The 19,995-nt window shown below is 43.7% G+C and overlaps 1 protein-coding gene across 1 annotated transcript; it reads right to left on the reverse strand.

The window, feature by feature from the left end:
• Positions 1-341: 341 nt before the first annotated feature.
• Positions 342-17,704, reverse strand: CSRNP1 (cysteine and serine rich nuclear protein 1). The gene is made up of 5 exons (XM_077809512.1): positions 17,594-17,704; positions 8,274-8,472; positions 5,203-5,462; positions 3,816-4,112; positions 342-2,145 (listed from the first exon to the last, which is right to left on the reverse strand). Exons 2-5 carry the CDS (start codon positions 8,446-8,448, stop codon positions 1,135-1,137), a joined length of 1,743 nt encoding a protein of 580 aa, XP_077665638.1. The 5' UTR covers positions 8,449-8,472; positions 17,594-17,704; the 3' UTR covers positions 342-1,134.
• Positions 17,705-19,995: the final 2,291 nt, after the last annotated feature.

Raw genomic sequence — 19,995 nt, forward strand, 5'->3', positions numbered from 1 at the left:
CATAAAGTTCTACCAGCTGGAAAGGTCCTCATTACATCTGCTGCTGCTAATGGTTCCTCTGCATATTCAGGCACCATAATAGATCACTAAAGATCTCATGGCCAAATCCTTAGGAAATTAAATAAAATTATAAAATAATTTATGAAAAAAGTTTTTTTTAAATATAGTTAGTTCATATTATTTCTTGAATAGTTTAGGGGGGTTGTTTTCCATAGCAGAATTATGGACCTCACACAACATTGTATAATCCCATCCATGAAAGGATTTTTAGCTACCAAGAGGATGTTTTTAATTATGAAAAAACCCCAACACCAACCCTCCCCACCCCCCCACCCCCCGCACAAACTTCACCTGGCTTAGGCTCTTTTAGAAATGTTATACAAAGACAGAAAAGGTATCTGACAATCTCTGAAGTTAACATCTTTCCGTCTCTTTTAAAAAACAGTGTTGTCGTCTTTAGGATCTGTGCTGCTAAAGACTTTATTGCACTTCCAGGTCATTAATAAACCACAGTGCTATTCATGTACTAAAAGGTAAAAAATAAATAAATACAGATATATTATGTAAAAAATATGATTGTACACATAATACATCTGAGGTATTACCAATTTAAATAAGGTTTCATACTAGTTCAAGCTTCGGTGGCTATTTAAATTCTGGAATTTGCAATAAATAGGTGAAAATGATTATGGATATAGTGTATGGATCTTTTCTGTAAACCTCTTCAGATTTAAACATAAGCACATGTCAGGCTCACTCTTATGCAAATCATTTTTCACAATAAATATGGATTCAAAAGTTGTTTTAAAAAGTTTCTGCAACACTGAATAGTTTCTAGAAGGGGCTGTTGTGTATGACTGGCAATGTTAACAAGGAGTATTTCTTAATAAGTCTTTTTGTACAAAACACAGGTAAATTCGTACTTGAAAGTCTTCTATTTTTTCCAAATTATGAAAGTTTATAAATTTTGCACAAACAGCAAGAGAACTGATTGTAGCTGCAGTATTTCAAAGTGTCCATGTTCTATAAAGACCAAAAATAATTTGTCTGCTTAGAAAGCTTTTTTTAGTATTTTCTCCTTCCAGTGAAAGTTTGCTCAGTACTTCAGTTTTAATTTCAGTTTTCCTTCTTTTTTTAAACTTTCACTGTTTCCATTAGCGATGACTTAATGGCATCTTCTAAAAGCTGATTGTCTGTGAAAGGGACTGGAGTTTCCGGGACAGATTCAGACAAGCCAATTAGAGACTCCAGGAAACAGGTGCTCTGGTCTCCTGCCTGGGGAAAGCCAGGAAAATTAGGCAACTGAAACTGCAATGCTGAAAAGTTATCAAGGTTCTCATATTCCTTTAACGAGTTATAAAGAGGTCCCAAGTTATAGTCGGAAAATGACTGAAAAAGATCCAAGGAGTCAGAGGAAAGGCTGAGATCTGTGTAGCTCTTTGAGCACTGCTCTGCAGAGGATGACATGCAGCACGAAAGCCCATCACAGTGTGTATCAGCAGTGTCGTCTAGAAAACAACCAGCGTCCTGATTGGCATTTTCATCCAGGCATTCGGAGATGTTTGACAAATGGCCAGAGTAGTTTCCAGTGCTGAGTTTTTCAGCAGTTGTACCACACTGGTCTTCAATGTTAGCACTAAAGAAGTCAGCAGGATGGAAACAGCTTAAGTTGTCTTGGCAATTATTACTGTTGTCTTCGATGTCAGAATCATTGAAATGGAGTATTCTTGCCAGACCGTCGTCATCAATATCAGACTGAGACTTATCTGATGGGACACTCTCGTACTGTTCTTCCGAATCCTCGCTCTGAATGGATGAAATCGAAGAGTCTGTCATATCACTACTACAGCTATTCTCCCCAACTGTCTCCAGGTCCATGTTGAACTGAAATGCTGGAGTCAGTGGGACAGCTCTTTCCTCAAACACATTTTTCCCTGCTGAACAGCCAAATTGATGGAGTCTGTCCCGAAATGATGATTCGGGTTCTACATTCCTTTCACTGCTCTGCTGGTTCTTTTCCAGTTCCAATTTCATGATGGTGTGGATGAAGTGAGTTTGCACTCTAGCCTGGTTGAATTCTATTCTTCCTTCTGTATTTCCACAGCCATCTTTCGTGCAGCCACAAGGGAACGAAGTGTGATCCATCTGCCATGGAGCAAAGAAGACAACAGTGTTAGGCCTCTGAGATTCTACCTCTGCCTAGGTGCTGTTAGGCGCGGGGCCCATAAGCCCCTGCATAATGTGAAAGAAAGTGACTGCAAGCTCTGAAGAAACCCCAAACTTCAGTGATGCTGAGAAACCATCTTCATAACAGAGCATACCAGCTAGTGGGTAAAAACAAACACTCTTTAGAAGAAGGATTGATCTTGGTACAACTTAAGACCAAAGGAGCTGAAAAGGTCTAATGGGTAAAGCATATACCCTTTCAAAGGAAACCTGTGTGGAAAGTTTTGGACAAATAGTATAAATAGTGATATACTGATTATATCATAGGCACACATAACAAGAGCTATCGTGATAGTCACTGGGGACTGCTCCCAGGACCCAGGCTGGTAATAAGCAGAGTTTCTTCCGTTTGAAGTAAAGGAGTAACTGCCATAACTGGCACCTGCGGTAGAGTCACCCTCTGAGGACCAGCCACTAGAGGGGGATGTGTAAAACGCGCTGTACAGTAGGTTGCACACACTTCACACACTTCCATCCCCACAGCCATGACATATAATGAATTAACATTTCAAAATCCATGGAATGCATCTTGCAGAACATATTTCGAGAGGCAAGCATCTACAAGAAAAACCTGAACACAAATTCCTAAACGGAATTACACCAAGAGGGTGATACAGGCCAACTCAGTCTGAAGTTACCTACAGGCAGAAACTTGAGGTTGGCATGCCAAACTCATCTCTTGGGGTGGGGGTGCTTAAAAATGGAGGACGACTCTTTGAAGATTGGGTGAAGCTATGCACGACATCACATGCTATAGACTGTCAGCCCAGCTTGTCATCACTTCAGAATTGGGATATGAACTAAGAAAAGCCAAGAAATCCAAAGGGACACGCTCAAGACCTAACATGAGACCTAGAAGCATTGTTTAAGTTTGTGGGCATGTGCCTCTGATGTAGCCCTCTGCTCTACCTGCCTGCTCAGTTTTGGCAAGCCAGTGGAACATTAAATATGCATCAGTCCTGCTTTAAGTGATCAGTATGGGAGTACGGATTTCCACACGTGGTGGATTTGCAGAAACATGCAGAACAGAAGGGCACTGGGACATGGACATGACTGCAAAGAAATGCAGCACCCACTGGGCATCCCAAGGTGGGGGCTGTCTAGCAGAGATCATGGAACTTTATCTACACTACTACCCTCATTTTATCTTATGTTCTTGAGGAGTAAGAAGGGCCTAATTTTCTATGCTCTGAAATACAGATAAAGTATATGTGTACATATACCATTTTTAAGGCAGGTAGCCAGAGCTTAACCTGTCAATTTCAACAGTGTCCCTTTGACAGTTACAATTTTTTAAATGCAAGTTAGAATTAGCACATTTTACAATCCGGCTTTGCTAGCAGGAGAATCTAGTCTATATACTGCGCTTGCTCAAAACTAGCTAATCTTCCCCGTCTGCTTTTTTTTCTGCTTGCATCAAGACTGCAGACGCTGCCAAAAAGCCTGGCCATGTACATAGTTCCAATCTGTGCAAGGACCCTTCTGATATTAAGTTTCACCCTTGTCTCAGTCCCAGCCTCGCTCACATATGTCCCGAATGGATGCAAGGCACAATGCACAGCCTGGGTGGCACAGCGAGCAGCACGTACCTGACATTTAATGCCTGCTAAGCTACAGCTGCAGGTCTCTGGATCGCAGAACTCCTGACAGTCACAGCCGCAGTCTTCACGGGACAGGCGGATGCTGTGCAGCTCCCGTTTCTCCTCTCTGTCTATCTTCTTCACCCCCATGTTTTTGAGCAGAGCACGTCTCTTTTTGGCAGGGTAGGGCTGTAGGAAGAAGCCGTCTTCCAGCTCCACACTGCTCACATCCACGTCATCGTCGGATATGTCCTCAGTAGTGAGCTGGCTGGCCTCCTCAGACTCCGCCGTGCCGTTCACGGTCAGCTGTGCCCAAAGAACAGAGGAAGACAGAGTCAGCGGACCACACACACTAAAGAACGCATCTCAACCTGTACCAGCAAACGCACACTTAGAACTAAGCCACAACAACAAATATTCCTCCCCCCCCGCCCCACTATTACTGCACCTTGGCCTTTCCCAAATGGGTGTCTGCCATGTATTTTGGGTAGGGGTTAAGAGACGGCTGTGGGGAAGAGTCAGAACAGTGACCTAAAACTGGTGACCATTAAGATCCAGAGGGGCAGAAGCTAAAGGGAGAGAAGGGGACAGGTCTAGTCCTGCTTCTGAAATGCAGCAGCTTCTTGGGTCATGAGGCAGACACCTGGTAAACTGCTCAAGTGGGAAGAGGAACATTTTGGCCAAGGACACCGGGGCAAATCTTTACTCTTCTCAAGAGAGATATGAGACGGCCCTTCAGGAACAAGCAGACAGGAACAAGGTCTCCTCTAAACACTTGGTAAGTTATTAAATTCATGGAATTCAGTTTCTTCACCTTTGGAGAACAGAAAAGCTGAGCTGCTCATCTCTACATTTGAACACATGCTTCCAGAGAATCTGGATATGTCAAAACTGATACTTAGACCTCCGAGATGCCCCGAATGGTAAAGCAGCCAGAAACTAATCATAAGCAAGGCTGCGACTTAGTCACGGAAGTCACTGATTCCATGACTTCCAAAGACTCCGTGACTTCAGCCAGCCCTGGCTGGGATCTGCAGGGTCAGATGGACCTACCACAACTCCCAGCCACCGCAACTGAAAGGGGCGACCCCCGCTGCTCCTCGCAGCCCCAGAGACCACTGCACCTCTCCGCTTGAGGGGGGGAAGCAAGAAGGACCCTCAGAGCTCGGAGCCCCCAGTGGAGGGGGACCCTGGAGCTCCCAGCCCACCCGCAGCTGCTCAGGCTCTTCATTTCATGATGCGTGTTTTTAGTAAAAGTCAGGGACAGGTCACGGCTTCCGTGAATTTTTCATTATTGCCCGTGACTTTTACTGAAAATATCCGTGACAAAACCTCAGCCTTAATCATAAGGACTTGCACCAGTTCATGACAAATGATGCCACATGTTACTACTCACCTTCCATTTCAATGCCTCCAGTTTCTCCTCTTTTAGCCGCTCCTTGAGTTTCTCCCGCCGAACGTTCTCCTGTTCCTTAGAAAAGTCTGCCAGTGTAAACTGCCTGGACGAACTGTGCTTGCTCATCATCCCCAGGGTACAGCCACCACGGCTAGGCACGCTGGTGAACCCCTGGCAGCGTGGAAAGTAAAACACAGTGACCTGGTCGAACTCCACATTGTTCTTCTTTAACCGCTTGGTTTTCTTCAGAATGGATGTAGCTAGAAAGGCAGAAATGAAAAAAGGCACATGACATACCTCTCCTTTGAACAGATGTACGTTCATGTTAAACAGCTGCAAACCACTGTAAGACTTCCAGTTAGTCTACATAAATCAACCAGTTAGTATTAGGCCAGTATCTCAGCAGACAGATCCTCAAGTGCAGCGTGCATACTCATTTCAAGGCAGGTGAAGGTGGTGCAAGAAATCATAGCCAATATTTTTCTGCTAGCAAGGAACATTGATCAGTCTTTCTAAGAAGCAACTGACTATCTCCTCCTCACATGGATTTCCTCAAGGAAATTTACATTTACTTATTCTTCAAGTATAGCAGAGCATAACAAAATTGTGTGTGTGAGTGTGAGAGATTTTAAACACTTGGGTCCTCTCTATATGCTGTTAGCATCACAGCTTTTAGGGTACCTTGCGTTTATTCCTCAGATTCTTTTTTGCAGACCCCCAAATAGTATGCTTGTTGCAGCTTATATGGGAGAGCACACAATTACCAACAGCTGCTTTTATGGTACTTCCTTTTGCATCCACTGGGAGGAACTATGAATCTGTAGTTTATTCTCCGGAGACTAATTTGAGAGCAGCTGCAAAGATGTTAATCTTTGTACAGGTGATCCCAATATAAACATTGGCAACACTACACTGTGGTTTATCTGAAACTGCTATAACATGCTTTATGTATTGAGAAAGTTTAAAAATGTTATCTCTACAGAGATACCTAGTTTTACATTGTCTAGTGTGAATCTATCTATCCATATAACAGATCGCATTTACAAGTCTACAGGAGTAATTCCAGAATCACTCTGTTGCCCTGCACCTATCAGGACATGTAAAATGGAAGGCAAAATTGTGGCAATATTGGTTTAAGGAACTACTTTTCCTGCAACAGGAACATGTTAGGAAGAAGAGGCAGCAAAAGACAAAATTAGCTTGTTTGCCCACATCTCTGCTGGATTCTCATAGAAGGTGGGGGGAAGTCTTAGTCAGCACAAAGATAATCAAATTTTAGAGCCCAAACCATTGACAATTATATAAACAGACCTCACATGGCAAGTGGAAAGTCTCCAGTTACTGGGGGGGGGGGGGGGGGCATGTTTTCCCAATGACAATGGCCTCCCATCTCAGCTAAAACAGCAATTTAAAAACTTGCCTTGTCTGTATATGAAAAATTGCGCCAGATTTTATTCTACATCCCTCTAGCTATACTGGTACATGCCCTAGTGCAGACACACTTAAACTGGAGTAACCCTTGTTTACACTGGTTTAGCTTATATCAGTAGTTTACCAAACCCTACCGTGCTAGGAGAACTGTATACACACCGAGTAAGACAGTAAATGTCCTGAAGGAGCTTAGAATCTAACTCCACGAGACAGAAGAAGAATTATCATCCCTATTTTACAGATGGGAAACTGAGGCTGCAGTGACTTGATCTTGCAAAGGGAATCACTGGCAGACTGTTCTGAACTCAGATCTCTGGATCCCAAAGCTCGGTCTGAACCATCTCCTTCCTCTCCTGATTAGAACTACTATGGATATGGAATTGTAATGACCAGCTATAAACTCAAAGGGTGTTTGCAGAGGTGGGGTGGGATCAGGTGCCCCTGAAGCTTAGAGAAATGCAGAACTGGAGTTAGCTAGGCCCACTTTTAACAGTAAGCCTCATTTACCAACATATAAACAAACATTTCTTAGTTTAGTGTAAAGGAGCATTGATGCAGCTATGTTAGCAGCTTCTACTACATGTATCAGCAAAGCTTTCGAGATCTCACACTGGTCATTGTCATCATTTTAATGACATCTTCTCCCTGGGCACAGCATTTTTGTGTAGTCTTGGCTTAAGCATTTAAAAGTATTTATTCTTTAGCAGAACACCCCACCCGCAAAAAACAAAATATAAATATACTTTGCTTCCCCCCGCAAAAAAAATTGTATTCTCATTCCTGACACTTTTTAATCGGGCCAGAGCATACAGAAAGTCCATTGTTATTTCACAAAACGCAGAGGACAAAAAAGAATGAGACTCTTTATTATTACAAGACTTCTAATGCCTTTTCAGACCAGTGCATGTTTGTGTATGTCTGCTAAGTGGACTTTAACTGCAAGATATTTGCAGGGCTCTAGTATAATTTACTTGGTAAAGCTATTTCCCTTAGCTGAAGATTGTGCGCATTGTAATTTTTGGATGACAAGTGAGGGAAGAAGTTCTTATGTGTTTCCCCAAAGCAACCCAAACTGGTAGTAGCTGCTAGGAAAACAAAATAGCATTTGTCTGCACCAGCAACAGTGTCAGTGGCAAGTTATCCGGTTTGCTTACGAAACCGTTCTTTGAAATGGTTTGTATTAACTAATTAAGCCATTGGTTAATCACTTGACCCTACTTTTTTTTTTTTTTTTTTTAATGGCCACCTATAACTAACATTTAGGCCCCTAGTTGCCCATTTAGATACCTGAAGGTAGATTTAGATACTTAACTTCTGGCTCCTATCTTTGCAAATTGGGGCCTCTATGCAAATTCATAGAGGCCCTAATTGTTATAAAATACTGGGATAAACAGTTGAAGAAAACTATCCTTAAAATGCAGGCTAAGTAAACGGACCAGATTTATAAAATTACATGCACCAGACTTCATAGACTCATTCCATAGTTTACAATGAATAAATCAGTATCTGCCAAGATTTTGGGAGTGACTGTAATAACTATCCCCAGAGATGGTGCCATGTTTTAAAAATCCGTTTGCAGAATGTTTGGACCCAGCCCCACCATCTAGATATAACAACATATACTGTCAGAGGATACTTACGAGTGAAACTGGAGGGTAAGGCAGTGCTGGGCTTGCTGTCTCCTCGGGAGTTTTCCTCGTCTGTTTCCCAACCTGAGGAGGCTGAAGAAGAGGAGAAAGGGGAGCAGGAGGAAGAGGAGCAGTAGGTGGCATCGTCCTCCAGTTCATCATACTTCCTTTTCAGTACCCCACTCATGGTTATTCGGTATTTTTCATAGAACTGAAAAATAAGGGAGAAAGGAAAAATAAAGCATGGGCAACAATGGATGTTCTTCACTAGGGGTGAAATTTGCTCCTGTACAGGGAGCCAACACAAATACCAAATACCACTTAAGCCTTATTTTGAGGGCTTCATTGGCATTTCAGTGGCTTCTGTGCCAGCTCTCTGCACGTGGCTAAGATTTACCCCTATGCACCTAAAGATCAGAGGGAGAGATGTTTAGACCACCTACCCATAAGTCACACATTTGCCAGGCTGTTCCCTCACAACCTTGATAGGCGATGGAGCACACCATGATTTCAGTTTCTACATCAACTAATTCCCATCCATGAAAGCTGTCCCCTGATTTCCACCATAATACAAATGGTTACTACTTAAAACTGCTATAGTTTTTGAACACATCCAAGTCTCTCCCCTATTTTTGAGGTTCACATTTTTACCTATTTCACCCTACCTTCAAACCTTATTTCTGACAACTCAACTGAATTCCTTGCAGCATTCCACCCATATTAAGACTGTACAAAAAAGGTGAGTGTAGGTTACTGAACGCACACACACACAAAGCAGATGTTCCACACATTCATTCCATCAACAGAAACGTTAATAAATTATAAGTACTACATTTTGTGCACTAAGTCTTTTATGTTAACTCCTTACCTAAATCACTTACTAGGAAGTTACAGCTCTAGCTTCTTGCTAATTACAAAAAGAAGCCAGTTTGTTGGGAACAATCCCTTGCCATGATTTACTTGCTTCAGTCCCCTGGGGGCTTATTAAATGAAGCACTGAAATATAAATATATCAAATGCAAGAAACAACCCTTCCTCTCAGTTTCTTTCAGATCCAGCCCATGTTCACTAAACCATGTGTTTATTTTGTGTTATAGATCAGACAGAGTACCAATTAAAAGCCATCGAGCTAATTAAAAACAAAGTTGTTCCGTACTTGTCTGGATTTCTAAATGTTGTTCATTTCTTTTTCCAACGTTCAACCCACCAAACAACTTCACATTTAATCCTTTAGCATCTTTGGAATAAGAATTTCCTACAACAAAAAGACACTATACTTTTCATATAATATACCAGCTGAATCATATCACTTACTCTACAGCTCAGAATCCACTGAGTCAGAACACTCTTGGGGAGAATGCTGTTTGGACCAAAGACCTTTTCTCCCTGTAAAACCCTAGATACAACATACTGGATGGATGCCTCTCTATTTTAATAGAAATCACCACTGGTCTATTTAGGTTTGAAGCGGGTGAGCATGTAACCAGACATCATGACAAGATTATTACTGGAAGACTGACTCACTATGATTCAAACCAGTGCATTTGTGTATTTATCAGCAATAAACATGAGGCTACAAATCATGACAACCCAGAGATAGAGTTCAGAAACTTCCTTTGGCAAGGAAATAGGTGCAGTTTATGAGAATCACCCACCCTCTTACTGAGGGAGGGATGATACTGTGGCTCCAGTCACTTGGCATGATACAAGTATGGCTGCTTCTTAGTAAGCAATTTTAGCAGCCAATGAAACTAAGAGGCTATTATCAGAAAGTGTTGCTGAATGATAAGAATGGAACTTGATCCAAAGTCCACACAGCCAAACACAGCTGACATGGGAAGCAAGACAAGCAGAAGGATGCTGCCCCCTCCCCTTTTCCAGATGCCTTACAAAAAAAGGTCTACAATTAAAAGGCCTTACAAAAAAAGGTCTACAATTAAAATAAAAAAGAACCATTAGAAAACATCTAGTGAACAAAGCCTGGCCACGGACCAAAGAGTTACTCAGCTGCTTATTACCAAGTTACACAGAACTTCTTGAACTGCACGGAATTCAGGGATCTCACAGGATTGTTCCATTTAACATCCTTAATTCTAAAAAAAACCCAAAGGCATCCTTTAACGCGACACTAAAATCAGAACTCAAGGATGTGTCAGATATGTATTAAAAACAGGCCTGAAATCTTACAAAGCCCAGTGTTGTACTTGACTGCCAGAAACTCTCCTCCCCAATCAAGGTTAGACTTTTCTATTAGCACAAATGCGTTCGTGACCATAATTGTATTACTACCTCTTTCCTTTGCATGGCTAGTCTGTTAATTCTTCTTTAAAAGCTCCTGCCAAGTGTGGGCACACAGCAAAAAATGCATATTTCAAAACCTTTTAATGATGGGATTTTAACATTTCAATAGCACTGCATAATAATACTTAGCGCATCTATAGAGCTCTTTCGATCTTCAAAGCTCTATACAAACACTAATTAATTATGTTGACAAACAGCTTTCCATAAGACAATAGTCTCTAAAAGGTTAAAAATTGCTGGCTGTAATGGCCCTTTGGTTATAAGAAAGTTAATCATTTACTGCAGCATGGCTGTATTGGGGCTTCAAAGGCACTAGGCTATGCAACTTTCTAATCTGAAGTTGGGCTCAATAAAGAGCATTTTTATGCACTATTTTCATACTAGTGAAAAAGTAACTGGTTCCCCAGCCTCTTTTTATACCCTTTGTTGACAGCTCGAACATGACAAGGAGACAGAACTAACATTGCAGGTGGTTTTGCCACAGTTGTTTTTTTGGCCTTAATCCAAAACAGATGGGGAGGTGGTGGATTTGGATATCTTCCATCAGTAACACCACATGTACCTACCTGACACCTGGCTTAACCCCTTTGTTACTTTCCATTTAGCTCACCAATACGATTCAGCAAGAACTCCCAAGTGACCACAAGGAAGCTCAGCTGTTAGTATAAATTCTCACCGTACTATGTGCTTTCTCCCCCATTTTACAAAATGAACACGAACTCAGTAGTTTAAAAACAAAACAAAAAAACCCCCATCTTCTCAGTGTGGGGGTTGAAACAAGCTCTGTGCAGAAGTCTGAGGCTTTATTCAGCTCAGTTTTACCAGTCTGTTCCAATTATATAGTTGGAAAATTAGGAGTGACTGAGCTAGTTAGTACTCAACTACTCCTTACTTTATTGTTTGTTTGATTTCCCTTCTCCTATTTCGGGAGGGTGGGGGGGGTGGGGGAAGGGGAAGTAATTTAAAGCAGCCCCAGTTGCGTTAAGGAGTAATCACTCTTCACTCTCTCATGCTTCTAAGCTTGTGGACAGCTCATTTGTAAAGCATACTTGCATACATGTGTATGCAGCCTGACAGCTGCTCCTTACGTCACAGTCACCTTCCACCCCAACATGCAGACTTCTGAGCTACAGCATTTGCAAGGGATCCCAGATTTTAAACAAACAGGGATGAAAGTAACCCTCTCTTCGCTTGTGCCATCTCAGCCGGCCCAATGGCTACCATGACAGATGTCAAGCAGCAAACACAGGAAACTTGTAGAACAGTCAAGGTTGCACTACAAAAAAGATAAATAATAGGGAAAGAACACAGATCATGTCAAGCTCTCTTACAGCAAAGCCCTTCCCCCCCTTGAACAATGTAAACTACTGCTTTGGAAGAGTGTTACCTTTGACATTTGTGCTCACAGGCCACCTACACTGAAATCAGCCACAACCATCTTCCAACCCAGCCTAACCAACAGCCAAATTCTGACCTCTCTTCCATCTCCCTGATGGCTCAGTCACTAATTTGTGCCTCAAGAGATATATTTGGCAGTTTGGTGGTACAGATAGGCTACCACTGGCATAAAAGAGAACCAAGACCACAACAGTTTCACTTGCAGGCAAAAAGGTGGCACATTAGAAATACTGAAAGCAAAGGCTACAACAACAACATACCTGATTGCTAACAAATTACATTTGTTTTTACGTTGTTTAATTGCCCTGTACAGGCTCTTCCAAGATGACACTCGAAGTTGGCTGGCCTAAATGACTGTGTTGACAGTGGTCTCATTATGAAGTGGGAAAGTACCAACATGAAAATCAACACTGATCATAGAAGCACAGAATAAGGCACATACACACTGGTCTGTTTATAAAGACACAGCAAATCATGTCACAGATAAACAGATGGTCTTAATGATTGTTGGACTGAAGCACAAAACCATGATCAAGCTAGGTTATAATTGAGGATTACCTAATGCAATAAAGCCCATTATAAAAGTGCTCACCATGCATAAGGTATTTTCCCCAAGAGTGGGAAGAAGGAAAAAACATATCACTTCGCTTCATAAGAATGAAGCGAGCTAAACATTTAGGGGGAAAATAACCCACTACAGTATGACAAAGTTATTTCAAATATTTTATTGCACTGTCAGTGCATAAATAGAGATCATGCAAACATAATTCTCAATTAATGGGAAAAGCTTTTACTGAAACTGCTCCCAAAGCATCTTCCCCTTTTCTGTTTTTGATTTTAAGATGGAACATTTCCCCAGGTAGAGTTTTCAAAGCCTTTTCACGAACTATACAGATAAGAGTGAAGCTGAACCCTCAGTGTCTAGCTGTACCCACCCAAAAAGAAAATCCGACAGAACAGAGTTAAACATTTGCAGTAAAGCCAATCACTCTTCCAAGAGAGCAGAATTCGGCCCAGTGATCTGAACACTGCCTTGAAACTCTGATGTCTCTTAGCCTGTTGAATGCTCAGCCAACAAAACCTGAATGCCAATTTATAGCCAGTGAGGATATTTTAATGGCAGTAATTCCACAATTAAAATGTCTATATAGGACATAAATATGGTTTTAAGAATAAGCCACCAAAACTACACAGCAGCTCGAAAAAGGTTCCTATTCTTGCACTCACAAAGTCTGCAAGTACCATATACAAGAGGAGTTTTTTCCCCACTTTTTTTTATATAACCTGAAATAAAATAATCCCATCTCCCTTTTGGTTGCCAAAAAAGACATTCTGTTCTTGGCTAAGACTCCTTACTCATCTATTTTACTGAAAACAGCTTTTTGAACAAGTACATAATGCGATGGATCAAACCCGCAGGAATTCCACTAGCACCGCAACTCCCACTATCCTGGGAATACTTTCTAACAAATATTTAGCTCAGATGTGCATTCCTCTCTTCTTTTTTTTTTTTTTGAACATCAAACTTGGGGCAGAGGGGGGATGTCTAGTGGGGGAAGGGGAATTGAAACGGCTAAATCCTATTTCTGGCTCTCAGCAAGTCGCAGGGCAAAGCCCTAGTACACTGGAATGCAAGGAATTAATGTTTTAGCTATCCTACTCTTGGACTACATGTCAACAGTAAATATTTCAAGTAATTTAGATTTAAGAAGATTTGGCATTTATTTAGTCAACCAGAGGAAAAGCAACCAAAAACAATAGTGTTCCTTTAGTCTATTTATAACTAACCTCACAAGACATTATGTTTGTGTATGCAAGTTGCTGGTCGTTTTATTGCAGAATATAAACTATTCGCATTTTTACTTCGTAGCTGTTATATGCAATTGTACAACTGAATGGTTGTAGGGTAACCAATAAAGTCAAACTACAGAAACTTCTTATATTAGATACAGTTGCTGTAGGTTCTGCATTCACTAGTACCAGGCTGGACATCCACATCCATGCTTATAAAGAGCATCAGAAAGGACATCAGTCTGCAGTGACATTTTGAAGTTCGGTTTCATGGCTGAGGAGCCAATGCATGAAGAAATTCAAGATTTGTGCAAAAGTAATTTAAAGTGCAGCTCTACTCTGAAAAGCAACTTTGTAAAAGTGTTGTTATGGACTTAAATATTTGTTTTTCAGTAACTTTCAGATCAAATCTCTTCCATTTACAAGTAAAAAGATGCCAACTCTGCAAACAACCTGGAATCTGAAAGTCAAGGTGGGTTCTTTCTGGCTCATGGATCAACAACAACAAAGAGTCTGCAACTGGAAATTAAGTTAGCAATTCTGTAGATCCCAGAGTCAGATTAGAATCCAGCTCAGTCCCCCAGGGCTATGGTGGGTTTGCATGTCTGACAAGAGCAAATATTAGTTTAAAAACACCACCATGCATTTTAGTCAGGAAGGACACTGAATACACTCACTGAGCAAGTCTGGAGTAAGACTGCAATTTTTACAGTCTCTCTTCAGACTAGGAGGCACTCATTTACATGCCTCTGTTGACTGCAGGTCAGATGACCTTGGTACTGTATCTAGCATTAACAAAAATTGGTGTAGAGCAGAACTTTTAATTTAACCATCTGAATATCAGATATCTAAAAACAGAGGTGCTTTCACTGAAGCTTCTAGATTACCTAACAATCAGTACTCTGCTGGCACTGATTCACTGAGCATCCATTCGTTTAACTATTTTAATTCTCTAGATATTTACTTGAGTGGTTTCCATAGCACTACTGTTACATGCTCTAGCCTGACAATATCACCTGGGTTGATGTAGGCATTTTGAGGAAACTACCATAAAAAGAACTAACCTAGAAAGGAAAGTGCAAGAAAAAAGGTAGTCTCCCTCCCAGTTTCCTGCTCAAGCATGGAATGTAAAGCAAGGGATAACCAGCATCATAGACAGTATTCCAAGAAACACAAGCCTTGCTTTCCAGTTTAAACTAGATCATTTTAACCCAGCTGGGTATGGTTTCATAACCTTACTCTGGGTAAAAATAGACTGCCTACCATGCAACAGCAAAAACTGAACTAGTCAGTGCCACAGAATAAAAGCATGAATCAGTTTATGGTGCAAGTTTATTCCTATGCCAAAATATTTTTCACAGGAAGAATTTAAGTGCTTAACACTTTTCAAAAAGCCAAGAATTAAAATTTGGGTCTGTGCTTTCCCCACCATGCCATTATTTCTTGTTGACAACTGGAAAGATAAACAAAAAACAGCAAAATACATAGGAGATTATCTGATTTGGCTGCTAAGAAATTAAGCTTCCAGGTCTACTTGACAGGGATCTTACTATAATAAATATGAAAATACAGTGTGCACTTTGTCTAGGAAAATCCTTTATTTGATTACCCCTTATGAATAATTCACAACAGGTTTCCATATTTGTCCTCCAGTAGGTACACACTGTACATTACTTTTTCTCCTATGTGTGCACACTTTTCCTGCACTAAATTATTAAAAAGCTTGCCAGCAGCCGTATGCTCTATTAGAGTGAAACATACATCCACCAGATACTAAAACAAACCTCCGGACCTTGATGGCTTCACTTAAAATTGCTTAGCAAAAGCTCCAGTTGTAAAATGTTAGATGACTTGATAGTTCAATGCAACAAATAACTATACCTTACATTTGTAGATGGCTATAAACATTTTCTGTTGATTCCAACAATTTTTTTTAATTGGACGTTTTAGAAGGCCATCATTACTTTAGAAAAGAGTTTTCATGCATATCACACACACATTAATTATACAGTCTAAAGAAAACCTGTTTGGTTTGAGGAAAAAATACACATTCATGAAACTTTACCATTTTAATCCAGGTGTAAACATATAGAAAACTCAAATTGTTTACTTAATAAATTAAGACAAGAGCCACTGCTCTGGGAAAACGAAACTGATTTGCATACAGTTCACAGAAGAAGTCACAGGCTGTGGGGTAAAGCACCTTCCTGCCTGGTGTTTGGGCAGCAGGACAATGCAGCTGATCAATTTGTCTCTAAACCAGTAGGTGTTGCTGTGGCAATGGAAAAATACTTGTCAGTTTTGCAAATTTGGGCGATATAACTATCAAGTGCCCCCATTTCTTCAAATATCAACAGAAAATTCAAACTGCAGCCTTTAAACATGGAGAGTGCTCAGCTTTTTGTCTTGAGGAAAAGCTGAGTGTCACCACCAAAATAAAAAAGTTATTCTCTGCATTTACATTTGTAGTATGGAACCAGTTTTGATGCATGAGCAGCATTAATAAATCCTTAAGGAATGCCATATAATAAATACTCTGTCCCTTTTTCTCCTGAAGCTATTTCAGACAACACCTGGGCATCTAGAAAAGAACCTGATTTTAATCGTGAGTCACGGGCAGAAAACTACATCCAAAGGCATCTCCACTAGCATGCCTATTGGGAAGGGATCTTATACAGCAGTCTACAGGACAGAATGGAAAACCCTCTGTTTCGTTTCCTCAGTGGAGGAAACAATGTTAGTATCTTCCCTGCACGCCTGGAACCACGGAAGGAAGAAGAAAAGCAGGCATCAAATTCCTTAAAAGCAAAAGAAATCCCCTGCCTTGTTAATTTGCCCAGAGGGAACGTGCATTCCCTTCAGAGGAGATAGCCCAGCATGGGGCCAGAGATCATTATCTCTTCGGGCTGGGGGACCCGGGCTCCTTAATTAACTTCTTTTGAACTGTTTTGGTGCATATCACTCCAGGACATGGGGAGGGGACGGACCAGCTCCCAATGCACCCACTGCGAGCGAGACTCAGCAGCAAAAGTAACAACTTCGGCCAGCTAAACGTTACTGAGCGCGGCCCTGGACACCCCCGCGCCGAGTACCATCAGGGGCTCGGATTATTGGGCAGCCAGCGCGCTCCGCAGTCATGCACTGGGAGCCAGGACCGGGGGAGTCACCCCCCCCCCACGGCGCATCCCTCCCCCGGTAACGCCGGGCCCCGAGACCCCCCTCACCCCGGCGAGGGACCCTAACGGCGCCATCTCGCACGGCGCTCCCCACCCCTACTGGAAGGGGGCGCTACCCCCCAAAGCGCATTTCCGCTCCCGCCCCCATGCCAGCCCCCGACACTGTCCTAGCCCCCGTCCCCTTTCCCATGAGAGATCCCGAGCCGCCACCGGGCGCCCCACTGAGCCAGCGTCTGCTTCACTGCCCCCCTTCCCACTGCCCCCGCCGTGCGCCCAGCTCCTGGAGCGCCCCCACTCCGCTCTCGGGTGCCTGCCTGCCCCCTCCAGTCCGGGGCGCCCCGGCTGCGCCCCGCTCCCCGACCCCCTCCAGTCCGGGGCGCCCCGGCTGCGCCCCGCTCCCCGACCCCCTCCAGTCCGGGGCGCCCCGGCTGCGCCCCGCTCCCCCCGCGCCGCCCCCTCTCGCCCTGGGCGCCCCCCTCCCGCTCCGGCGCCTCTGCTGCCCCCCTTTCCTCTCCCCAAGAACTGCAGCTGCGCTGGAGCCAGCCCGAGCCCCACTCACTGCCCGAGCCCCGGAGACCTTCCCCCGCCCCAAAGTCACCCCGACCCCCCCAGCCGCCCCCTCCGGGGACCGGCACCGGCCGCCCCGAGAGAGCCGGAGACACCTACCTGCGCCTGGGTTCCGGCGGGGGCGGCGAGCGATGGAGACGGAGGGGCGCCGAGCAGGCGCCAGCAGCCCCGGCGAATCGGCTCCGGGCTCCGCAGCTCGCAGGACGGAGCCTTCGCTCAGCCTCGCATCGTCTAGACGAGCGGCTGCGTCTGGAGCTGCGGCCGGACTGGCTGCGCCTGGCTCCGCTCTGCGCCTCCCTCCTCCGCCGGGCGCAGCAGCGCTGCCCTTTTTCGTCAGTGGAAAACTCCTGGGCGCTGACGCAGGCGGTGACAAGGGAGCCGGAGCCAGAGCCCTGCCTGCCTCCAGCCCACACTCCGCTTCCTGCCCCCTCCCTCGGCGCAGCTCGGGAGCGGCGCGAGTCCTGCCTCCCCTCCAGCCGAGAAATTACACGGAGCCGGGAGAGGGGAGCGAATGAGTCAGTGTCTGGCTGCCGGGAGGGAGAGGCCCCGACTCACATCAAGGGCTGCTGTGTTCTGAGGGCCAGCGGGGTACACACCTGACAACAATGGGGGCGGGAGGGGGGCGTCAGACGCGGGACTCCTGGGTTCTAGCTCAGATGCCCTTCGTGATTAACGGAGTGACCTTTGACGTCATGTCACCCAACAGAGCCTTGGTTTGCCCCTGTGTGCGGAATTAGATATCCAGATGCTCGGTTCCCTTCTCTATGGGTCCTTTCATCCCGGCCAGTTCATGTCGGCTCCGTGCCTCAGTTTCCCAGTCTGTCATGGGGAGGACAATTATACCTGCCCAGCTTTGTAATAAAGGGATCCAAGATCCTTGTGGCTGAAAAATGGTAAGTGTTACATCAATGAGACCAGTATCTATCCCTGAGTGCTTTGGGCGTAGTGTGACCAGGGGTCCTGATTTTATAGGGACAGTCCCGATATTCAGGGCTTTTTCTTATATAGGCGCCTATTCCTCCCACCCAGTCCCGATTTTTCACACTTACTATCTGGTCACCCAATTTGGGCACCACAGGCAAAAGGTGCTATGTGGTATTTTAAAAACAATAGATGTACAATATCTATGAAAGGCAGCCACTTGAGGGGTGGAAAGCAGAGACAACTGGGAGATAAAAGGAAGGAGGACATCTTTAGCCAAGGATGCATAGGCAAGAGAAACAGCACTGTGTATAGAGAATGCACTGCAATCTTTACTGTCCTGGTGGCACCAGGTTTTGAAGGCCACTTCTGAAACCCCCCACTCCATATGTAGTTCCCTTCATGAAGGGCTGAGTTAAAGCAGTCCATAGTTGAGCCTTTGGTGCCAGGGAGATTAGGTATGTTCATTGCTTTGAAATACCACTGAGCTATAGGAAGGTTTGTTAAAGGATGACACATTGGGGTTCACTGTATAATAAAGAAAGGGGGAGGTAGGCAGAGGGGTATCACCTTTTCTGTGAAGGTGCTCTCTGGTTGAGATGCATTATTTAGAGGATTCCTAAAGACCAGTGAACAAAGGGGATTGTTCCACTTCAAAGATAAATGACCCTGATAAAAATCATGTGGGCTGGAGTGGAAAGACATTTGCCTGTGCCAGACTACCTTTGTGGGGTAGCATTGAAGTGCTAGATGAGGGTATGAATGCAATTACCATAGATAACCTGAGAGCTTCGGGGGGGCTTCAGATTTTTAATCGTGAATTTCATGTTAATGCATATTGCCAGATTGACACTGCTATGAGTACTTGCTCTTGTTGAAGCCTTTCAGTTGGGTTCAATGGGGTTGAAACCCCCAACTAACATCTGTTTATCAACAGACCAGATATGCGGACTGGCTGGTCAAACTTGCCCTCCAGCATTGCTCAGCTTTGCCATTATGCCCAACACTTAACCCAGTGTGACAACTTCTGGGGTTAGAATAGTTCACTCCTCTGAGTAGACAGTGCCATGAAGGAAAATTGCTAGTTAGCACCAGGTCTGGTGTCCATTTACTGGGACACCCAATGATAGTCTTGGCCTGTATCCAATCCAATTGAAACAGGATCAAGTACTCATAGCAGTCCTGGCTCTGCAGTCCCATGATGGACCCCAGTACTATCAGGCAGAGGTCTTGCTGACATATCTTGGAATCCAAACTGTGTGATTCTTTGTGTCCCCTCCCCAGCCCAGGGGTTGCATCCCCGAAACTGTTGTTTCTGCCTTAATTCAACACTGTATCCACCTGTTACCTCTAAAGGAGATGGACAAGAGTCTCACTGGAGCACATCTTAATTTGATTATCCAGCTTTCTTGCATGCAAGAATCATCTGTGAAATACTCAGTGTTGAGAAGCTGCCTTTGCTGTGAATGGGGAAGTTCACACCTCTCCCCAGAGCTATTGTTTCAGACGTAAACACATCAAGGCATTATGTATATGGTGCCTTTTGACTTTGAAGATTTTCTTTACAATCATATAGAGTG

This window comes from Eretmochelys imbricata, chromosome 2, assembly GCF_965152235.1.
Source record: "Eretmochelys imbricata isolate rEreImb1 chromosome 2, rEreImb1.hap1, whole genome shotgun sequence".
Classification (NCBI taxonomy): Eukaryota; Metazoa; Chordata; order Testudines; family Cheloniidae; genus Eretmochelys; species Eretmochelys imbricata.